Source organism: Trichomycterus rosablanca, chromosome 4 (assembly GCF_030014385.1).
Source record: "Trichomycterus rosablanca isolate fTriRos1 chromosome 4, fTriRos1.hap1, whole genome shotgun sequence".
Taxonomy (NCBI): domain Eukaryota; kingdom Metazoa; phylum Chordata; class Actinopteri; order Siluriformes; family Trichomycteridae; genus Trichomycterus; species Trichomycterus rosablanca.
In genome coordinates, this window is record NC_085991.1 from 42822040 (window position 1) to 42842478 (window position 20439).

Genomic DNA, 20439 nt, shown 5'->3' on the forward strand with positions numbered 1-20439 from the left:
TTTCAATTAACAAAATTTAATGTTAGTTAACCTGCACTCATAAATTTTGACTTTTTTATTATTTTAGGCCAAAAATCAGTGGACACTTGACGATGAGGACATCCCAACAATAATCAAAAATAATAGGACGGGAATTTAGAATTATGGATATTGTCTGTGGGAATATGTGGACATTCCATCAGAATAGCACTTCTAAGGTCAAGCACTGACAGTGGACAAGAAGTTTGCAATTGACGTTTGCGCTCTCAAACCTTTTCAAACTGTGTTTTTATGGACCTCACGTTGTGTATTTCAGAAAAGGGTCTTTCCCAAACTCCTCACACAGCATCGGAAGCTGGCTAGCAGACTGACTAGCCTATAGACAATCCCATGATCTGGCCAGTTTATTAAAACTGCAGTCTTGTGTTTTGTCTACAGAAAAGTTACTGAGAAGAGTCCACCAACCAAAAATATATCCAGCCAACAGCACCCTGTGGGCAGCGTCCTGTGACCACTGATGAAGATCTCAAAGATGACCAACTCAAACAGCAGCAATAGATGAGCGATCGTCTCTGACTTCACATCTACAAGGTGGATCAACTAGGTAGGAGTGTCTAATAGAGTGGACAGTGAGTGGACACGGTATTTAAAAACTCCAGCAGCGCTGCTGTCTCTGATCCACTCATACCAGCACAACACACACTAACACACCACCACCATGTCAGTGTCACTGCAGTGCTGAGAATGATCCACCACCCAAATAATACCTGCTCTGTGGTGGTCCTGTGGGGGTCCTGACCATTGAAGAACAGCATGAAAGGGGGCTAACAAAGCATGCAGAGAAACAGATGGACTACAGTCAGTAATTGTAGAACTACAAAGTGCTTCTATATGGTAAGTGGAGCTGATAAAATGGACAGTGAGTGTAGAAACAAGAAGGTGGTTTTAATGTTATGGTTGATCAGTGTATGTTTGCATAGCATTATCTGGTATATTATAGTGCCACCTAGGACTGCAGATACACCATATATTTTGCCATAGCTTATGAACCTTCGCTATTTGCCTTTACAGTCAGCGTAAAGCTTCTGACTTAAAGCAGTATATGTGTGCTCCTTGCTTGGCTTGTACCACTCATGTTTTGATTGGCATCTGGCAACAACACTATAGAAATTTCAACTTTTTTGATAATTATTAACGTTGAAATTCTCTATATATGAGGTGAAAATCCAGAGACTGGAACACACTTAAAAATTTGTGTGATTTTGCATATTATGAAAATTAGCTCAAAAGCAAAGTGGGCAAAGCTATATGATTTCTGAGGCTTTTTGCAGGGCACGAGACAGAAAATCAGCAAGGAGAAGACAAAAAAATCCTAACAAAAACAAGTGTTTTAGTACCATTGGTGCTTGGACCCCTAAGTAGATAAATAAAACTCATTAAGTAGCACCATTAATAACAACTGATTTATGCCGGTCAGGTTGCACAGCGGTAAAACCACACACCACCAGAGCTGGAATCTCGAATACATCGTAACGAATCTCAGGTCGGCATTAGTGGAGAGGATGCATAACGCAATCGGGCAATTGGATGCGCTAAAAAGTCAGGAGAAAATGGGGAGCAAATGCATAAAAACAAACATACAGTGTCATTGTTGGCTCTTATAGACCCAGATGTGCCTTTTCAAACAATGTATAATGAGTTTAAATTGCAACAGGTGGATTCCAGAAGTAGATTCTAGAAGTATCTCAAAGGTTAAAGCAAACATGATGCATCCAAGCACAATTTGGAGTGTATAGAATGACAATACATGCTTGTGCAATTCCAATGTAAACATTCTGTTAGTGTTTTTGCTTAGAAACGCACCCTCAACTATGTCAAAGTAATTAATGATCTGTTATAGTCTGAATCATGCACTACGACATCTAATAAAGTCACAGTGATTCAGCAAACTGAGACTTTTCCACTGATAGTAAAATGCACTTTCAGATAAAAAACTTTTATAGGCTTGCTTTGAAGTTGACTTAAATTTATTTATTAGGATTTTAACGTCATGTTTTACACACTTTGGTTACATTCAAGACAGACACGGTAGTTATTTGTTACACAAGGTTCATCAGTTCAAAAGCTTAGTGTTAAACACAGTCATGGACAATTTAGTATCTCCAATTCACCTCCCTTGCATGTCTTTGCACTGTGGGAGAAAACCAGAGCTCCCAGAAGAAAACCCACACAGACATGGGGAGAACATGCAAACTCCACACAGAAACGACCCAGACCGCCCCACCTGGGGACTGAACCCAGGACCTTCTTGCTGTAAGGTGACAGTACTACCCGCTTTGTATTCAAGTTACATCCATTCTAATTACAAAAAGTTTCAGATTAGTTAATCTCCACCCATAAATCTAGACTATGACACTTGACCATGAGCTTTTGGACATCCCAACAAAAATAAAAAATAGTAGGAGGAGATTTTGACGTAGAGCAATCTGAAGTGCAACAGTTTTTAATTTTCATAAACATGTTTTCACCTCTTTATTATGGGTGATAAAATATAGATTGGCTGGGCAAAATGCCAAATTATATCAAACAATCGCAGTGGCGCAGAAACACAACCGGTCATTAGCACAGCTGAGATACGAACCCCAGATTTTTGAATATTAGCTGTTGTGAGCTAGCATACTTTACCAGTGTGCCACCCGAGTGCCCAAATCAACAATGTAATAGTGGGCAAAAAGTCAAGGGTCGAGTAAACGTTCTGATTCTACTATAAATTAAAATGAAAACGTTTGAACTGTGAAAGCCAATTAAAAAAAGATTCCATTTATGGTTGTGGTAAAGCTTTATTAAGTATTGCATATACACCGATTAGGCATAACATTATGACCACTTTCCTAACTAACTGGTCTGCGGCTATGCAGCCCCATACGCAACAAACTGCGATGCACTGTGTATTCTGACACCTTTCTATCAGAACCAGCATTAACTTCTTCAGCAGTTTGAGCTACAGTAGCTCGTCTGTTGGATCAGACCACCCTTCGCTCCTCACATGCATCAATGAGCCTTGGCCGCCCATGACCGTCGCTGGTTTACCACTGTTCCTTCCTTGGACCACTTTTGATAGATACTGACCACTGCAGACCGGGAACACCCCACAAGAGCTACAGTTTTGGAGATGCTCTGACCCAGTCGTCTAGCCATTTGGTCCTTGTCAAACTCGCTCAAATCCTTACACTCGCACATTTTTCCTGCTTCTAACACATCAACTTTGAGGATAAAATGTTCACTTGCTGCCTAATATATCCCACCCACTAACAGGTGCCGTGATGGAGATAATCAGTGTTATTCACTTTACCGGTCATATTGTTATGCCTAGTCAAGCCGTAGCCTAGTGGTTAAGGTACTGGACTAGTAACCAGAAGGTCACTGGTTCAAGCCCCACCACTACCAGGTTGCTGCTGTTGGGTCCTTGAGCAAGGCCCTTAACCCTGAATTGCTCAGACTGTAACTGTACTGTACCACGCTTTGGATAAAGGCGTCTGCTAAATGCCGAAAATGTAGTCAGTGTATTCATGCCTAATTAATATTTATTCTCATACAATTTTATGGATTTAAAATGTTTTAAGATCCTGACGACACATTGTATATTGTATTCAGATGATTTTTCTAATGCACTAGAAACCTTTAAATATTTACTATGCAAAAAGAAAGAGACCGAAAGAAAACCCCAAGATTATATTAATTATGTACCAGACTACTTATTTAATCAACTTGACACAGTTAAATGACTCAGACTTTAACAATGGCCTTTCCAGTGTTTTCTCCTTGTAGCATCCCCATAAAGGCTGCAGGCATGTTCTCAAAGCCAGCAGTCACATGCTCCTGACACTTCAGCTTTCCCTGCAGAAAGAGAAAAAGGTTGGACAACAAAGCATTACATGCTCATTAACTGCTCTCTATCAGTAAACACTTATCTAAAGCTGGAAGTGAATCATTATAGGAGGAAATGATCCAGAAGAAGCTACTTGCCTCCTGCAGCCAGGTTAGCATTCTTCTTAGAGAGTCCTCATTCTTATGCTCCCATCTCAACACCAGGAAGCCCTCCATCTTCAGCTGTTTAAAGATCATCTGCAGGTGAGGGTAAGGACCTGTGGGAGATCACGATTCAACATCACAGGAAAAGAGCCGAAAAGCCTATAAATTTCCATTTGTTACATTGTGTATTGATTGTTTATCTCATATGAAACAATTTAGCACAATGTTGAGCCACTTGAGAAACTTAAAACTGTATATACACTAAACTTTACTGTAAATATGTACATTTACCATTGTACACCAGTCAAAACCCTCCAACACCGTTTGTTTACAGTTAAATCACCCAAAGGTGCCAGAGACAAAGTACAAAGCGACAATTTAAAATACGATTCTTTCAGTTTAACCCCCAATCAGCCCCGCTAGCCTGTACCGAAATGCTGTTGCAATCTTTCAACCAAAACAGCTGGGGGAATTATTCATAGGCCATTATTCATAGGCCATTGCTGTTGGCCCATCAAACCAGTCAACAACACAAATGACATTGACGGAAGTGTGTCAAATGTAGACTGACTTACATTTTAGAGCACATTTAAAAATAAAAATTTAATTGACCGGTATATACTTGACTAAATTGTTATATAAGGTTTAAGTTTAGAGATGGAGAGAGATTTTTCTGTGGACAGACTGACCTGTTTGAGGTTCTTTGTCATTGTACAGGGAAATTCCTCCACAAACAGCAATTCTCCCAAAATCTTTCATTTGTGAAAGAGCAACAGTGGAGAAATGCCCACCAACCTGTTTAAAATACATTAAAATGTTAGCCGGGGAGAACATGCAAATATCAGGGCAGCAGATCTCTACCTTGATATACAATTACCATTCAAAGTGAAGCAACAAATACACAGATCAGCCATAACATTAAAACCACCTCCTTGTTTCTACACTCACTGTCCATTTTATCAGCTCCACTTACCATATAGAAGCACTTTGTAGTTCTACAATTACTGACTGTAGTCCATCTGTTTCTCTGCATGCTTTGTTAGCCCCCTTTCATGCTGTTCTTCAATGGTCAGGACTCTCCAAGGACCACTACAGAGTGGTGTGTTAGTGTGTGTTGTGCTGGTATGAGTGGATAAGACACAGCAGTGCTGCTTGAGTTTTTAAACACCTCAATGTCACTGCTGGACTGAGAAGAGTCCACCAACCAAAAATATAACCAGCCAACAGCGCCCCATAGGCAGCGTCCTGTGACCACTGATGAAGGTCTAGAAGATGACCAACTCAAACAGCAGCAATAGATGAGCGATCGTCTCTGACTTTACATCTACAAGGTGAACCAACTAGGTAGGAGTGTCTAATAGAGTGGACAGTGAGTGGACACGGTATTTAAAAACTCCAGCAGCGCTGCTGTGTCTGATCCACTCATACCAGCACAACACACACTAACACACCACCACCATGTCAGTGTCACTGCATTGCTGAGAATGATCCACCACCTAAATAATACCTACTCTGTGGTGGTCCTGGGAGAGTCCTGACCATTGAGGAACAGCATAAAAGGGGGCTAACAAAGCATGCAGAGAAACAGATGGACTACAGTCAGTAATTGTAGCACTACAAAGTGCTTCTATATGGTAAGTGGAGCTGATAAAATGGACAGTGAGTAGAAACAAGGAGGTGGTTTTAATGTTATGGCTGATCTGTGTATAAAAATGTGGAAGATGAAGGTTCAGAAAGTAACATCCCTGAAATTAACCAGTTAGCTGAAAATTCTGGCATAAATGTTTACTTTTCATCAACGTCCTTACATTCTCAAAGTAGCAGTCATAGCCATCGGGTGATGCCTGCTTCAGCGCTTCCTCCAGAGAGGACACAGTCTTGTAGTTGAAGGCATAGTCAAAGCCCAGCTCTTTTAGATAAGCCACTTTAGCATCGCTTCCTGCTGAACCCACCACCTTACAGCCTTTGATTTTTGCAATCTGACCCACGATGCTTCCTACAGCACCGGCTGCTGCGTTCACCAGTACCGTCTCACCCGGCTTAATAGCCAACACCTCTTCCAAACCATACATAGCCGTCAAACTGTTGAGAAAGATAAAGAAAATGATGCATGTGACTGTTTGTTGGAAACAGTAGTAGATTGTACTATGGTATAGTAAATTCTGCCAGAGCTGCACAAAATAGACAAAGTTCCTATATTGCAGTTACACTCCTTCAGTGTGAAGACAATATTAGACAAAATACAACCCCAAATCAGTTGGGACAGCATGGAAAATGATAATAATAATAAAAAAAAACCACAGAGTTTCATACATTTACTTTGACTTGGCCTTTAAGCACTTAAACTCCTGATTCCTTGAATGGTTTAATGATATTATGCACTGTGAAGGAGAAATATGCAAATCCCTTCCAATCTTTCTTTGAGGTTCATTGTTTGTAAACATTTCAATCATTTTCTCACACATTTATTGATAAACTGGAGATCCTCTGATCATCTTTGCTCATCAAAGACTCAGCCTTTCCTGGATGCTGCTTTTGTACCAAACCATGATTACAATCACCTGTTTAAAATCGCATCATTATTTAGTTTTTTCACCTCATTACTAGCCCTAAATTGCCCCCATACCAACTTTTTTGGAATGTGTTGCGGGCCTGAAATGCAGGAAAGGATGTTTGTTAATAAATGAAAGAAGTTGAGCAAACAAAACATTAAAGATCTCAGGTTCATCCTGTCTGCAATCAAATAAAAGTCAAAGTAAATGTAAGAAACACTGCATTTTTATTTTATTTGCATTTTCCATACTGACCCAACTTTTTTCTGATTTGGTGTTGTAGATGCATGCTTTTAATTTCTGATTCAGTAATGAATCTACACTATGAGGATCAAAGACATTATTCTACAGGGTGTTCCAAAATGAACTGACATTTTAAATTTGCCGCCATTTTTTCGAGCAAAACCTGAGTTAAAGATTTTTAAATTGCTGTCATTAGTAAACGTTGAGGTTAAATCATGAAAAGGTACACAATCGAACAACGCGTAGAAATGGTAAAAATTCACATTAAAAATGGTGACGTGAATTGGCTGCCAAGATCATGTGACTTTACGCCGTTACACTTCTTTCTTTGGGGTTATCTTAAGGATAAAGTGTACACCAACAAACCACAATCCATTGAGGACCTCAAAGAAGAAATCGACACAACACTGCTGAAATTTTTCAGCAATTATGTCAACGTGTCATGGAAAATTTCATCAAAAGAGTGAACATGTGCTGCCACGGTCGAGGGGGTCATTTGTCAGATGTTTTGTTTCATACATAACCTCCATGTCTTTACTTTCAAATAAAGCAAAAACTTTTTCAAATAAAAAATGTGTTTTATTAAAAAATTAAAATGTCAGTTCATTTTGGGACACCCTGTACAACAATACATTCTATCTGGCAAAAAAGCCTTCATAAAAAAGTACCCAGGCATTCCGATGCCTCCAAGAGCTAGAGAAAGAGAAACATCTTGGGGCCAGTCGTTCAGGACACGAACCAAACCAGTTCCATCTGATATCGAGTGAGTCCTCCATCCACATCGTCCGACCACATGACACCCCACTGGAAATGCTGGGTTTTTACTCTCAGTCACTCTGGAGAAAACACAAATGCTTCATTATGATCACACAGTAAGGAAAAAGCAATGTAAGTTTACACACCAGTAAGGTTTCTAAAAAGCACAGCAGCAACAGCTACATGACTGCACAGTTCTCCAGAATGTTAACTATTTCCATGCACAGTACACAGAAGGCAGTAAACCCTGCCTCATCATGAGGCGATTACTTGATTTACAGAAAGAACATTTGTAAACAACTCAATCCATTTCAGTAAACTGTAATGATATTATGTTTTTTTACTTTGCCACCTGCGTGCCGATCATCACGTCTCCTGCTTGCATCCTCACACGACTATAAGGTCTGGGCAGAAAAAGAAAGACAAAAAAGCTAATAACAGTACCTGTGTTTACACGTTAGCTAGTAATGAGCAGAAGCACAAAATACATCCCCCCCCCCTTTTCCCTTTTTTCTCCCACATCCAATTTCTGCCCATCAATCATCCTCTCACTAATGCTGCTGCCCTGCTCCTGATTGGGGAGGACGAGGCTGCTCCACGCCCCCTCAGACGTGTGCACAGCAATCGAAAATCTCATCACCTACACTTGACTAGTGCAGTGCAGTACAGCACTGTGTACGGAGAGCCACACCCTCTACCACACTCCTCCTCGTAATCACACTAGTCTGAGAGAGAGTCCCCATTAGGCTTAATCCCGCCCCTATCTGAACAACAGGCCAATCGTTGTTCATGTGGCCGCTCAGCCTCAGACGGCAGGCAGAGCCGAGATTCAATACGATGTATTTGAGATCTCAGCTCTGGTGAACAGCGTGTGCTTTACCGCTGCGCCACATTTCTGTAAATTGGTTAATGTTAAATTCACACCGATTTACACCGATCAACCATAACATTAAAACCACCTCCTTGTTTCTACACTCACTGTCCATTTTATCAGCTCCACTTACCATATAGAAGCACTTTGTAGTTCTACAATTACTGACTGTAGTCCATCTGTTTCTCTGCATGCTTTGTTAGCCCCCTTTCATGCTGTTCTTCAATGGTCAGGACTAAGATATTATTTGGATGGTGGGTCATTCTCAGCACTGCAGTGACACTGACATGGTGGTGGTGTGTTAGTGTGTGTTGTGCTGGTATGAGTGGATCAAACACAGCAGAGCTGCTGGAGTTTTTAAACACCTCACTGTTACTGCTGGACTGAGAATAGTCCACCAACCAAAAATATCCAGCCAACAGCGTCCTGTGACCACTGATGAAGGTCTAGAAGATGACCAACTCAAACAGCAGCAATAGATTAGCGATCGTCTCTGACTTTACATCAACAAGGTAAACTAACTAGGTAGGAGTGTCTAATAGAGTGGACAGTGAGTGGACACAGTTTTTAAAAACTCCAGCAGCGCTGCTGTGTCTGATCCACTCATACCAGCACAACACACACTAACACACCACCACCATGTCAGTGTCACTGCAGTGCTGAGAATGATCCACCACCTAAATAATACCTGCTCTGTGGTGGTCCTGGGAGAGTCCTGGCCATTGAAGAACAACATGAAAGGGGGCTAACAAAGCATGCAGAGAAACAGATGGACTACAGATGGTTATGGCTGATCACTGTATGATAGCTCTATTACTACTGCACAATAATAACAGATTTCATCAAGTTAAAATGTACATCAAGCATAAATGAGATCAGGATTACCTACACTTGTAAGGGAACTGTATGCCATGGCAGTCACATATGGACTGTACTGGAAAGTAAAGTCCATGTCAGAAATATCATATTTGGAAATCTAACATTCTGATAATTAGAGTGGTCAAACATTCAACCAATGGTGTGCTAGAAGCTTGCGAAAAACAACTAATAACCAGACAGTAAGCTGTATGTTTATTTTTGACTGATTACTAGTCAAATACAAATGAACTCATAACATAAACTGTAACTTTTAAAAAGCAAATGGTCTGATAAATTAATCATTGTAAAACAGAACATCTACAGGAATAAAAACTAAACATTCCAATACTGCCACAATGTACAGATGCCTTACAAGTGTATGTAAAATTGTGCTTAATGGAGGCTACTCTAATTCATCCTGAAATCATATTCTCTACAAACTTACCGCATGTAGGGATCCACACTTAGGAACACAGCTTCCACAAGCACTTCTGCAACAGTTATCCATAATGAATAATACAGGAATAATAGAGATGACATTAACAGCTAATAGAATATTAGGGTGTTGTGTATATATTGTTCATGCACTGACCTCCATCCTTGGGTTCTGGGAGCTGCTCCAACTTTAGCTCAAAATCACTGTCTTTGGGAAAACCCTCAAAATGCTGCTTAAGGATCCACGTCTTGGCTTGAACCATGTTTTTTGTTTGGTGCAACTAGGGATAGTAAAGAATTTGTGTAACTACATTGGCACATACTGTCTACAGCAAAAAAAATTATGAACAGCAATGGCACATTATCTAGGTTACTCAACAATCTTTATTTTAATGCATTTGTATTGAAATACTGTAGATTCTGCATTAACTAGTGGTACAGCGATGCCTGGATGCAGGCCCAGAATGTTGGATAAGCATCTGTATTAGATATTTAGTGGCATACTTTCTGAATTAATCCAGACATTTATGCTATTAAGAATTTGACAAAACAGAAAAATGTGAACAAAAACCTGTCAACTGTGCCTTGGGTGTTTTGTATAACTTGCTTGCATAAATGAATCAAAATACTAATGGTATTATTCAGTGTTGTAATAGGGTTAATCATTTACAAATTGGATAAGGTGACATTTCACATTATGGTACCATGAAACATAAATTAATTACAGGTCACAAAGTTACATACAGTTCTGTATTATGAGCACACCACCAAGACAAATGTAGCTTTATGTCCTACCTGTGACCTACTTCCATTGATTTGCATGCCATTGGTGGCATAGATTACAGGCCAAGATACTTCACAAGATTCAATGCAGTGGACTATTCATCAAGTCTTATATCATAAGGTCAGAGCTTTCTATACAGTTAAATTGTATTATTAGGTTTTAAATATTATTATAACTATAACAATATTTTTTGCAAAAATAAACAACAGATAGAGCTTTGAGCCATCTTGGCGACCTCTGCGCACTATGCGCATCAGCATCTGCTGACCCCGCTCTGTCATTTTACGTGGCCTACCACTTCGTGGCTGAGTTGCTGTCGTTCCCAATCGCTTCCACTTTGTTATAATACCACTGACAGTTCACTGTAGAATATTTAGTAGTGAGGAAATTTCACGACTGGACTTGTTGCACTGGTGGCATCCTATCACGGTACCATGCCGGAATTCACTGAGCTCCTGAGAGCGACCCATTCTTTCACTGATGTTTGTAGAAGCAGTCTGCATGCCTAGGTGCTTGCTTTTATACACCTGTGGCCATGGAAGTGATTGGAACACCTGAATTCAATTATTTCGATGGGTGAGTGAATACTTTTGGCAATAAAGTGTGGAGATGGATAAGATGACATTTCACATTATGCTACCATGCAACGTAAATGAATTACAGGTCAAAGTTTCATACAGCTCCGTATTATGAGCACACCACCAAGACAAATGTAGATTTATGTCCTAGCTGTGACCTACTTCTATTGATTTGCATGCCATTGGTGGCATAGATTACAGGGTATGATACCTCACAAGATTCAATGCAGTAGACCATTCATTAAGTCTTATATCATAAGGTCAGAGCTTTCTATACAGTTAAATTGAAGAGAGTCATCACAAACATAATTATAACAATATTTTTTTTGCAGAAATGACCTAAACAGATAGCTTTACTCTTGACCCATTCATTTAGGTAAATATTCCAATGTTTTGAGGATCCCTTTAAGAGATATTTTAAAACTTTCTACTGAAAATCAGGTGAAAAGATTGGCTAGGCACTTTCTTCTTCAGAGAAACACAAGTATTAATGTTATATTCAAACACAAATCAAAGCGATCAATTTCTGTGCAGTGTAGCTATAGTACAGTACAGATTTAGTTGTTGTTTACTTATGTTGTCCTTAGTGATTTTTGTGTAACTTTTACACATTGACTTTTTAATATCAATTAATGTTATTATTTTTGACATATTTGTGCCTATACGTACATTTTGTTTAAAATTTATACGCACAAGGTTGGGACATTATGTGTGCGTATCTGAAGAGATTAACTGCACTGGAAGCCGGTTGGTTGTTGTAGCCTAGCGGTTAAGGTGCTTTATTTGTAATCAAAAGGTCACTCGTTCAAGCCGCACCACTGCCACGTTGCTGCTGTTGGGCCCTTGAGCAAGGCCCTTAATCCTCAATTGCTCAAGATGTAGACGCTCACGGTACTGTAATGCCTAGTTCACACTACGCGATCTTTGACCTGATTTTCGCTCGCCGGCGGGTCGGCGCTAGATTGCAACTCGGCGTTCTCTCTATGTGTGAACTACTCAACAACTCGATCTGAGCGGCTCGCCGAGCGCTCGAAGAGAGATATCTAGCATGTTAAATATCTGGATCTGAGTCGCACAGCTGGCAACGAGTGCTAAGTCGAACAGCCAATGAGAACGCAAGATACGGTGTGAAGGGAGAAGTTGTAAAAAGGTGGGACAGGAGCATAATATAGTTGATATCAGAATACATCGTCATACACAAGTTTTGCAGTATTTCTGACCTTATCGTTCTCTACAAAACATAACACCAACACTGCATTGCAAACTCACTATAAAACAATCCATGCTGTTCGCGTTGCCAAATCCACTCAGATTCATTTATTTTTCTCCTTGATTTTACGCTGCACATCAGCACACAAACTTTGATCCCTCGCTACTTGTTGACGTGCATTTTTGGACGTGGTATCATTAAACCTTTTCGTCACTTCTTGCATTTGTTTTCGTAACAAAACGTAGTTTGGGAGAGCAGAGAAGCAAGTCTGCGATCCCAGTTGGTGATAGATGGTGTAGCAGGGTGCCCTCCACGACATGAACCAAACCCCCCACCTCACTGCCCCCCATTGGCTGCACTCGCCAGGTCTTATTATTTTATTACAATATTTTTGTTATATATATACACTGGTGCTGGTCATAAAATTAGAATATCATGAAAAAGTTGATTTATTTCAGTAATTCCATTCAAAAAGTGAAACTTTTATATTATATATTCATTATATTCATTCAGTATATTATATTCATTCATTACACACAGACATATTTCAAATGTTTATTTCTTTTAATGTTGATGATTATAACTGACAACTAATGAAAACCCCAAATTCAGTATCTCAGAAAATTAGAATATTACTTAAGACCAATACAAAAAAAGGATTTTTAGAAATGTTGGCCAACTGAAAAGTATGAAGATGAAAAGTATGAGCATGTACAGCACTCAATACTTAGTTGGGGCTCCTTTTGCCTGGATTACTGCAGCAATGCGGCGTGGCATGGAGTCCATCAGTCTGTGGCACTGCTCAGGTGTTATGAGAGCCCAGGTTGCTCTGATAGTGGCCTTCAGCTCTTCTGAATTGTTGGGTCTGGCGTATCGCATCTTCCTCTTCACAATACCCCATAGATTTTCTATGGGGTTAAGGTCTGGTGAGTTTGCTGGCCAATTAAGAACAGTGATACCATGGTCCTTAAACCAGGTACTGGTAGCTTTGGCACTGTGTGCAGGTGCCAAGTCCTGTTGGAAAACGAAATCTGCATTTCCATAAAGTTGGTCAGCAGCAGGAAGCATGAAGTGCTCTAAAACTTCCTGGTAGACGGCTGCGTTGACCTTGGACCTCAGAAAACACAGTGGACCAACACCAGCAGATGACATGGCACTCCAAACCATCACTGACTGTGGAAACTTTACACTGGACCTCAAGCAACGTGGATTCTGTGCCTCTCCTCTCTTCCTCCAGACTCTGGGACCTTGATTTTCAAAGGTAATGCAAAATGTACTTTCATCAGAGAACATAACTTTGGTGCGTGGTGGTTCTTGAAGCACTGACTCCAGCTGCAGTCCACTCTTTGTGAATCTCCCCCACATTTTTGAATGGGTTTTGTTTCACAATCCTCTCCAGGGTGCGGTTATCCCTATTGCTTGTACACTTTTTTCTACCACATCTTTTCCTTCCCTTCACCTCTCTATTAATGTGCTTGGACACAGAGCTCTGTGAACAGCCAGCCTCTTTAGCAATGACCTTTTGTGTCTTGCCCTCCTTGTGCAAGGTGTCAATGCTCGTCTTTTGGACAACTGTCAAGTCAGCGGTCTTCCCCATTATTGTGTAGCCTACAGAACTAGACTGAGAGACCATTTAAAGGCCTTTTTGAGTTAATTAGCTGATTAGAGTGTGGCACCAGGTGTGTGGCACCAGGTGTCTTCAATATTGTACCTTGTCACAATATTCTAATTTTCTGAGATACTGAATTTGGGATTTTCTTTAGTTGTCAGTTATAATCATCAACATTAAAAGAAATAAACATTTGAAATATATCAGTCTGTGTGTAATGAATTAATATAATATACAAGTTTCACTTTTTGAATGGAATTACTGAAATAAATCAACTTTTTCATGATATTCTAATTTTATGACCAGCACCAGTATGTATATACTGTATATCAGTCGTGTAGTGTGAAAGCCACACCGACTTGAAAGACTCCCGTTTACAAGAGATCCAGCTGTGTAGTGTGAACTGTACAGCAAACTGAGGACTTGGAAAGTCGTGTAGTGTGTGTGGCGTTCACCGCTATAATTAATCACTCCAAATCCTCAGGCATTTTGTTAACACAGCCCCAATCTTTATTGAATATACATCGGGAGCTTCTACTGCTCCCCAAACGTAACTTAGGTCTATCCCGCATGCGCAGTAGGCACTTAAATAAACAGACACATTTTTCACTCTCCGTGACATCTCCCCCCCTTTTTTTTTTTTTTTTGGTTAGTATGGGTATACAAAACAACATCAACCCTTTAAAGTCCAAACACTACCTGCGTCCTTTAGGTATTACTCGTCGAACAGAATCTACGACGTGTCGAGCAACAACACAAAAAAAAACTGTCCCAGTGTGTCTTTTCCATACCTTACAATGTATTCTTTTTTTTTTTTAACACACAAACAAGTAACTGACTAAGGGTGTGGGTGGACTACCACAATCCCTTGAGATGGGACAGGGGTTATTCTGCCCTTTAAGTCCACCATCTCATCTAACTAGCATACTTGGGGTTAGGTTTAACAGTCCTCCCAAACCTGGTGACGACTTGAGCAGAGAGTTGAGGGGGTCCAGGGGTATCAGCAGGAACATAAGCTCTAGTGGCGCTAAAGTCCTGCCTTGCTGGCTCACTCTGCACATGCTGATCGTTCGGTGGAGAAGTTTCCATCTTTGGAGGTGAGGACGACTCCTGGTTCACCAGCTGGATGTGGCGCCGGTTCCTCCGGGGTGTGTCGCCTCGCTCAGTCTCCAGTGTAAAAGAGCGTGGCGCAGTTTCCCGGCGTTGCACAGTCGCTGTAGTTGTCCAAGCCTTTTCCCCATCAATCTTTAGTCTAACTTTATCACCTATGGTCAGTGGTGGAAGAGGTTGGGTAGAGTACCTGCGGTTGTAGTACTTTTTGTAGCTCAGTTTTGCTTTCGCATCATTTGCTCTAACAGTCTCTAGATTAGGCCACATTGGCTGCAGTCTCTCTTTCAGAACTGGGAGCGTTGTGCGAATTTCTCGACCCATCAACAACTTGGCGGGGCTTTCCCTCGTTGGCTCTGTTGGGGTTGAGCGATAACTCAGAAGAGCTAGGTGAGGGTCGGCTTGCTTTAAGATCCACTTTGCAGTCTTTACAGCTCGTTCAGCCGCGCCGTTTGACTGGGGAAAATGAGGGCTTGACGTGACGTGTTGAAAGTCGTACTCAGCTGCGAAACGTCTGAACTGATCGGCTGAGAATTGAGGGCCGTTATCTGTCATAAGCTCCTCTGGAGTTCCAAAGCGTGTGAAGATGCTTTTCAGCTTCTGTATGACAGTGTCCGAGTTTGTCTTTGGCAGATTTAAAATCTCGAGCCATCTGGAGAAGTAGTCTATCACAATTAAGTAATGATGACCTTTGTGTTCACACAGGTCAGCAGCTAGCTTTTGCCATGGGAGATCTGGCAACGGTGTGGTAATCAATGGTTCTCTGTGCTGGCTTGGCCTGTGGATTTTGCAATGTTCACATGACAACACAAGATTTTTCACCTTTCCAGCGATGCCAGGCCACCACACAGCACCCCTATATCGCTCTCGGCACTTGGTAAGGCCTTGATGGCCCTCATGAATCTTCTGCAACATATGTTCTCGCATACTTTTAGGGATCACTATTTGTTTGCCACGTCGCAGCAATCCATTGGCCTCACTGAGTGAACCACGATCTTTGAAGTATGCGTGCGCTTGCACAGCGATGCTCTTCAGGTGTTCCGGCCATCCATTGTGGACATCCTTGAGGGCACACTGGAGTTCACCATCTTTTCTTGTTTCGTCTTTTATCTGTTCAATGGTTGGCTTCCTTACTCTGTGGTCATCCTCCACTGAATCCACGTATGCTTTCACCTCTGCTTCTAGGTCAGCTGGAGCGGTGTCTCCCAAGGGTTGCCTAGACAGGGCATCGGCGACGACTAGGTGTTTGCCGGGAACATATTCTGCGACTGGATTAAACTTCATTAACCTGATGAGCAGGCGCTGACATCGTATAGGTGTGGTGTCAAGGTCTTTTGAGTTGATGAGAGTTACCAGTGGCTTGTGGTCTGTGAGCAGCCTGTAACTCTCTAAACCACAAAGATACTGGTAGAAACGCTCAGAGGCCCACACTCCTGCGAGGCACTCTTTTTCAATCTGCGCGTATCTCTTTTCGGCTTCAGTCAAAGTACGCGAGCAAAACGCAACAGGCTTCAGTGCTCCATCATGGCTCTGCAAGAGTACTTTTCCAAGCCCATAACTGCTAGCATCTGCGCTAACGACAGTTGGCTTTGCTGGATCAAAGAACCCTAAGACGGGTGCTGACGAAATGAGCTGTTTCACTTCTGTGAATGCTCTATCTTGCAGAGGTCCCCAACACCAATCACGCTCAGACTTGAGCAGTTCATTGAGCGGTTGCAGCACGGTGGAGAGGTTTGGTAAATAACGCCCAATGTAGTTCACCATTCCAAGCAGCCGTCTCAACTCACTCACGTTCTGGGGTGGTTCCATTGCTGTTATGGCTTTAACCCTCTCTGGGTTGGGGGTTATACCATCTTTGGTCACAACCTGTCCTAGAAAGTTCAGTTCTGGCTGACTGAGCCGACATTTATCTTTGTTGAGCCTCAGGCCTGCAGCTTTTATGGTCTCCATGACCTGCTTTAGTCTCTGGTCGTGAATTTCCTGCGTTTCTCCAGTCACTAAAATATCGTCCATAAAGACGACTGTCCCGTCATGCCCACGCAGCAGCTCCGACATCTTCCTTTGAAAAATTTCAGGAGCCGAGGTGATACCAAAGGGCAGCCTCTTGAAACAGTACCTTCCTAGGGGTGTAATAAAGGTGGTCAGACGAGCACTGTTTTCTTCTAGAGGGATTTGCCAAAATCCGCTCTCGGCATCCAAGCTGGAGAACACAGTACCCTTTGCTAGCTTGGGCAATATATCATCCAAGGTAGGCAAAATGAACTTCTCACGTTTCACATTCTCGTTAAGTCTTTTCAAATCCACGCAAACTCTTATTTTTCCATTCTTTTTCATTACTGGTACCATGGGCGCGCACCATTCAGTTGGCTCAGTCACTTCCTCTATTATGCCCATTGCCTCCATTCTCTTTAGCTCCTCTTCAACTTTGGGGAGTAGGGGGATGGGAACCCGACGTGGCGTAGCTATACTGTATGGCTGTGCACCATCTTTCAGAGTGATTTTCACTGGTTCTCCTTTTAATGTGCCCAGGCCACTAAATGTACTGATCTCATCAATGCGCTTAATTAAGCCCAGTTTTGTTGCCACTGTTCGGCTAAGGAGGTTTTCTCCATTGGTCTTAACCACTACTACCCGAAAGCAGCAGTTTTGGAGTTGGCCATTGACACGAGCTTTAATTTTGGCTAAAAACTGCCCTCTTGTGGCCACGACGCCACCAGGACTCTGTATAGTGTTCTTTACAGCACTGAGTTTGGGCTTGCTCCGTAATGTTTCATAGGTGGCCTCGGACATTACTGAAGTGTCGGCGCCGGAGTCTATTTTGAATGAGACTGGCGTATCCCCTAAAGTTAAAGTGGTACGCCAAGGTGGCTCATCTTCTGCTAACAATGCATCTTTGCTTTGTTTTAGCTCAACTGATCCTAAGAACATAGTGTCATCCTCATCAGCTTCAGTTATCTCCCGCACAGCTGTCTTTGAATAACACACTGAAGCAAAGTGTCCAGTTTTGTTACACTTCAGGCATTTTTTTCCTTTTGCAGGACACTGCTCCCTGTCAGCATGATTTCGCCCACATCTTGTGCATGCTCCTCTTATTGTCTTTTTGTTTATTTTAGCCGACATGCTTGTTCTTTTTTGTTCTGTCTTTCTGACTGATTTTATGTTATCCACATGCTCCGGGCCTTTCCCACCTTCTGTGTTCTGTGATTTTATTAGCTCACAATGCCTGGCCATTTCAATGGCAGTCCGCAGCGTTAGATCACTTTTCATTTGCAGTTTTTGTGAAACTTGCCTGTCACGGATGCCAATCACTAAGCGGTCTCGCATCTGCTCGTCTTTTTGTGCCCCAAACTCTTTGAACTCTTGAGTGAAACTTTGCACGCTCAAAGATAACGTTGCGTTTCGGGATAAAATGTTCGTCAAATTTGGCCATGACCTCGGCGTATTTATCGCCGTCTCCCGCGCTACCAAACGTGAACGACTTGAATATGTGCTCGGCCTCCGCTCCCATTGAATAAATCAGAGCATTCACCTGCACTGTTTCCTCGTCCTCCGTAAGCCGTGAAGCTATTCGATACCTGGCAAATCTCTGTTTCCAGTCCGGCCATGCTTCTGGCTTGGAGAAATCAAACTGCTCCGGCGGTATAAACTTCGCCATTGCAATCCGCGCGTCGGTCTCCAACTTCACACACGTCCAACTTCGTCTCCAGCTCACTAGCGTTATAAGTTTTTCTTCTGACACCATGTGGCGTTCACCGCTATAATTAATCACTCCAAATCCTCAGGCATTTTGTTAACACAGCCCCAATCTTTATTGAATATACATCGGGAGCTTCTACTGCTCCCCAAACGTAACTTAGGTCTATCCCGCATGCGCAGTAGGCACTTAAATAAACAGACACATTTTTCACTCTCCGTGACAGTGTGAACTTGGCAGAAGTCCCTTTTGATAAAGGCGTCTGCTAAGTGCTGAAGATCTAAATATATTTTACATAAAAAAAAAGCATTAACAAAAAAAAGTGAATCATTTAGACTGTACGGAAGACTGTTCACTGTAGAATAACGCAAATGTTTATGACTTATCAATGAGCAACTAAACAATACAGTAGATTGCCACAACCTTTTCATACAGTAAATGCCTAGATTGTTTAAAAATGTTTAGTGCGTTAGTCGCATGTACGATATAATAACACATTGTAGTTATTAAGGTACCTGTTATAATAGCCTGTACAAAGCGAATCTGCTGAAGAAACTTTAACCCACACACAGAGCGCTGCGTCTTCTCTGACGAACCTGTTCCGCTTCTCTCGCTTTTATTTGCTGAAGCCAGAGCCGTAGACAGAGAGAGTTGCGACACTCCTTGATCTCGCCGCTACGCGGTCACGTGGTTCATGTAACCCTCAATAGTTCCAAACAAACCCGGCGCTGTCATGTTCTCATATGGGACAGGCAGCAGTGAATGACATATTATACGGCAAATAATAAACATTTGTACAATTTCTGGGTATTTTCAACTGCGTTTACATTTACTGCATCTGCTTTAATGTCAATTTGGTATATAAAGTGGAAGATTGATGTTTATAATGACTTGTTAATAGGTCGTTCTTGTTAACACACAGTACATTATATTAGCATACATTACATAATGCGATATCATTAAGTAGTAGAGACAATATACAGTACAGAGATTAAAGTTTTTTTATGTTTTGTTTTTTACATAAACTATAATCTCCCTTCACTTTCCTGAGGATTCATAATAATAATAATCATTTTGGTTAAACACTAAGCCATGTGGCTGGATTCATAAGGTTTACCTGCACTGAATGAACAGATTGATAAACACACTACCGTACCTTTAACATTATAGTGCAGGTACATGAAAAAGCATTAATTCATCTCTTATTTCATGAGTGATTAATAATTGATTCCTACATGTAATACATTAATGAATTCATTATGAATATGCACTAGATCATTTTGTCTAATGTAAGTGGTGGACAAGGTACACAAACCATGTAGTTGAGTTAAAGTAGAGATATCCAAGGTAAAATGTTACTCCAGTAAAAGTAGTAGTAAAAGTAAAAATACTCTTTACCTCCACTAAAGTACTAAACTAAATTTACCTTCAAATGTACTTAAGTATGAAAGTAAAAGTAGCATGATTTATTATGGCTCTAATGTTTTATGATCATTTCTGTAACAAGACTCTTGATTAATCACCTCATTTTAGGTGAAAAGACTCGTGTGTCATTAATTTAGCTAAACTGACTAAGCTAAATTCTGTTATACCTATTAATTAAGATAAACTTGTAACATTTAGTGCTGAGCAAATGCTAAACAATAACAGTATTAAGTATATTAATGACATTAAATTCATTATTTTTTTTAAAACAAAGCAACATACAGCTAAAAATGCTTGATAAGTAGT

The 20439-nt window shown here is 41.2% G+C and overlaps 1 protein-coding gene across 1 annotated transcript; it reads right to left on the minus strand.

The window, feature by feature from the left end:
* Positions 1 to 1988: 1988 nt before the first annotated feature.
* On the minus strand, positions 1989 to 19318 carry LOC134312412 (prostaglandin reductase 1-like). Its single transcript, XM_062994338.1, has 9 exons — positions 19224 to 19318; positions 9884 to 10007; positions 9737 to 9782; positions 7907 to 7966; positions 7475 to 7642; positions 5820 to 6093; positions 4701 to 4806; positions 4006 to 4124; positions 1989 to 3876 (listed from the first exon to the last, which is right to left on the minus strand). Exons 2-9 carry the CDS (start codon positions 9987 to 9989, stop codon positions 3766 to 3768), a joined length of 990 nt encoding a protein of 329 aa, XP_062850408.1. The 5' UTR covers positions 9990 to 10007; positions 19224 to 19318; the 3' UTR covers positions 1989 to 3765.
* Between the last annotated feature and the right edge of the window lie 1121 nt (positions 19319 to 20439).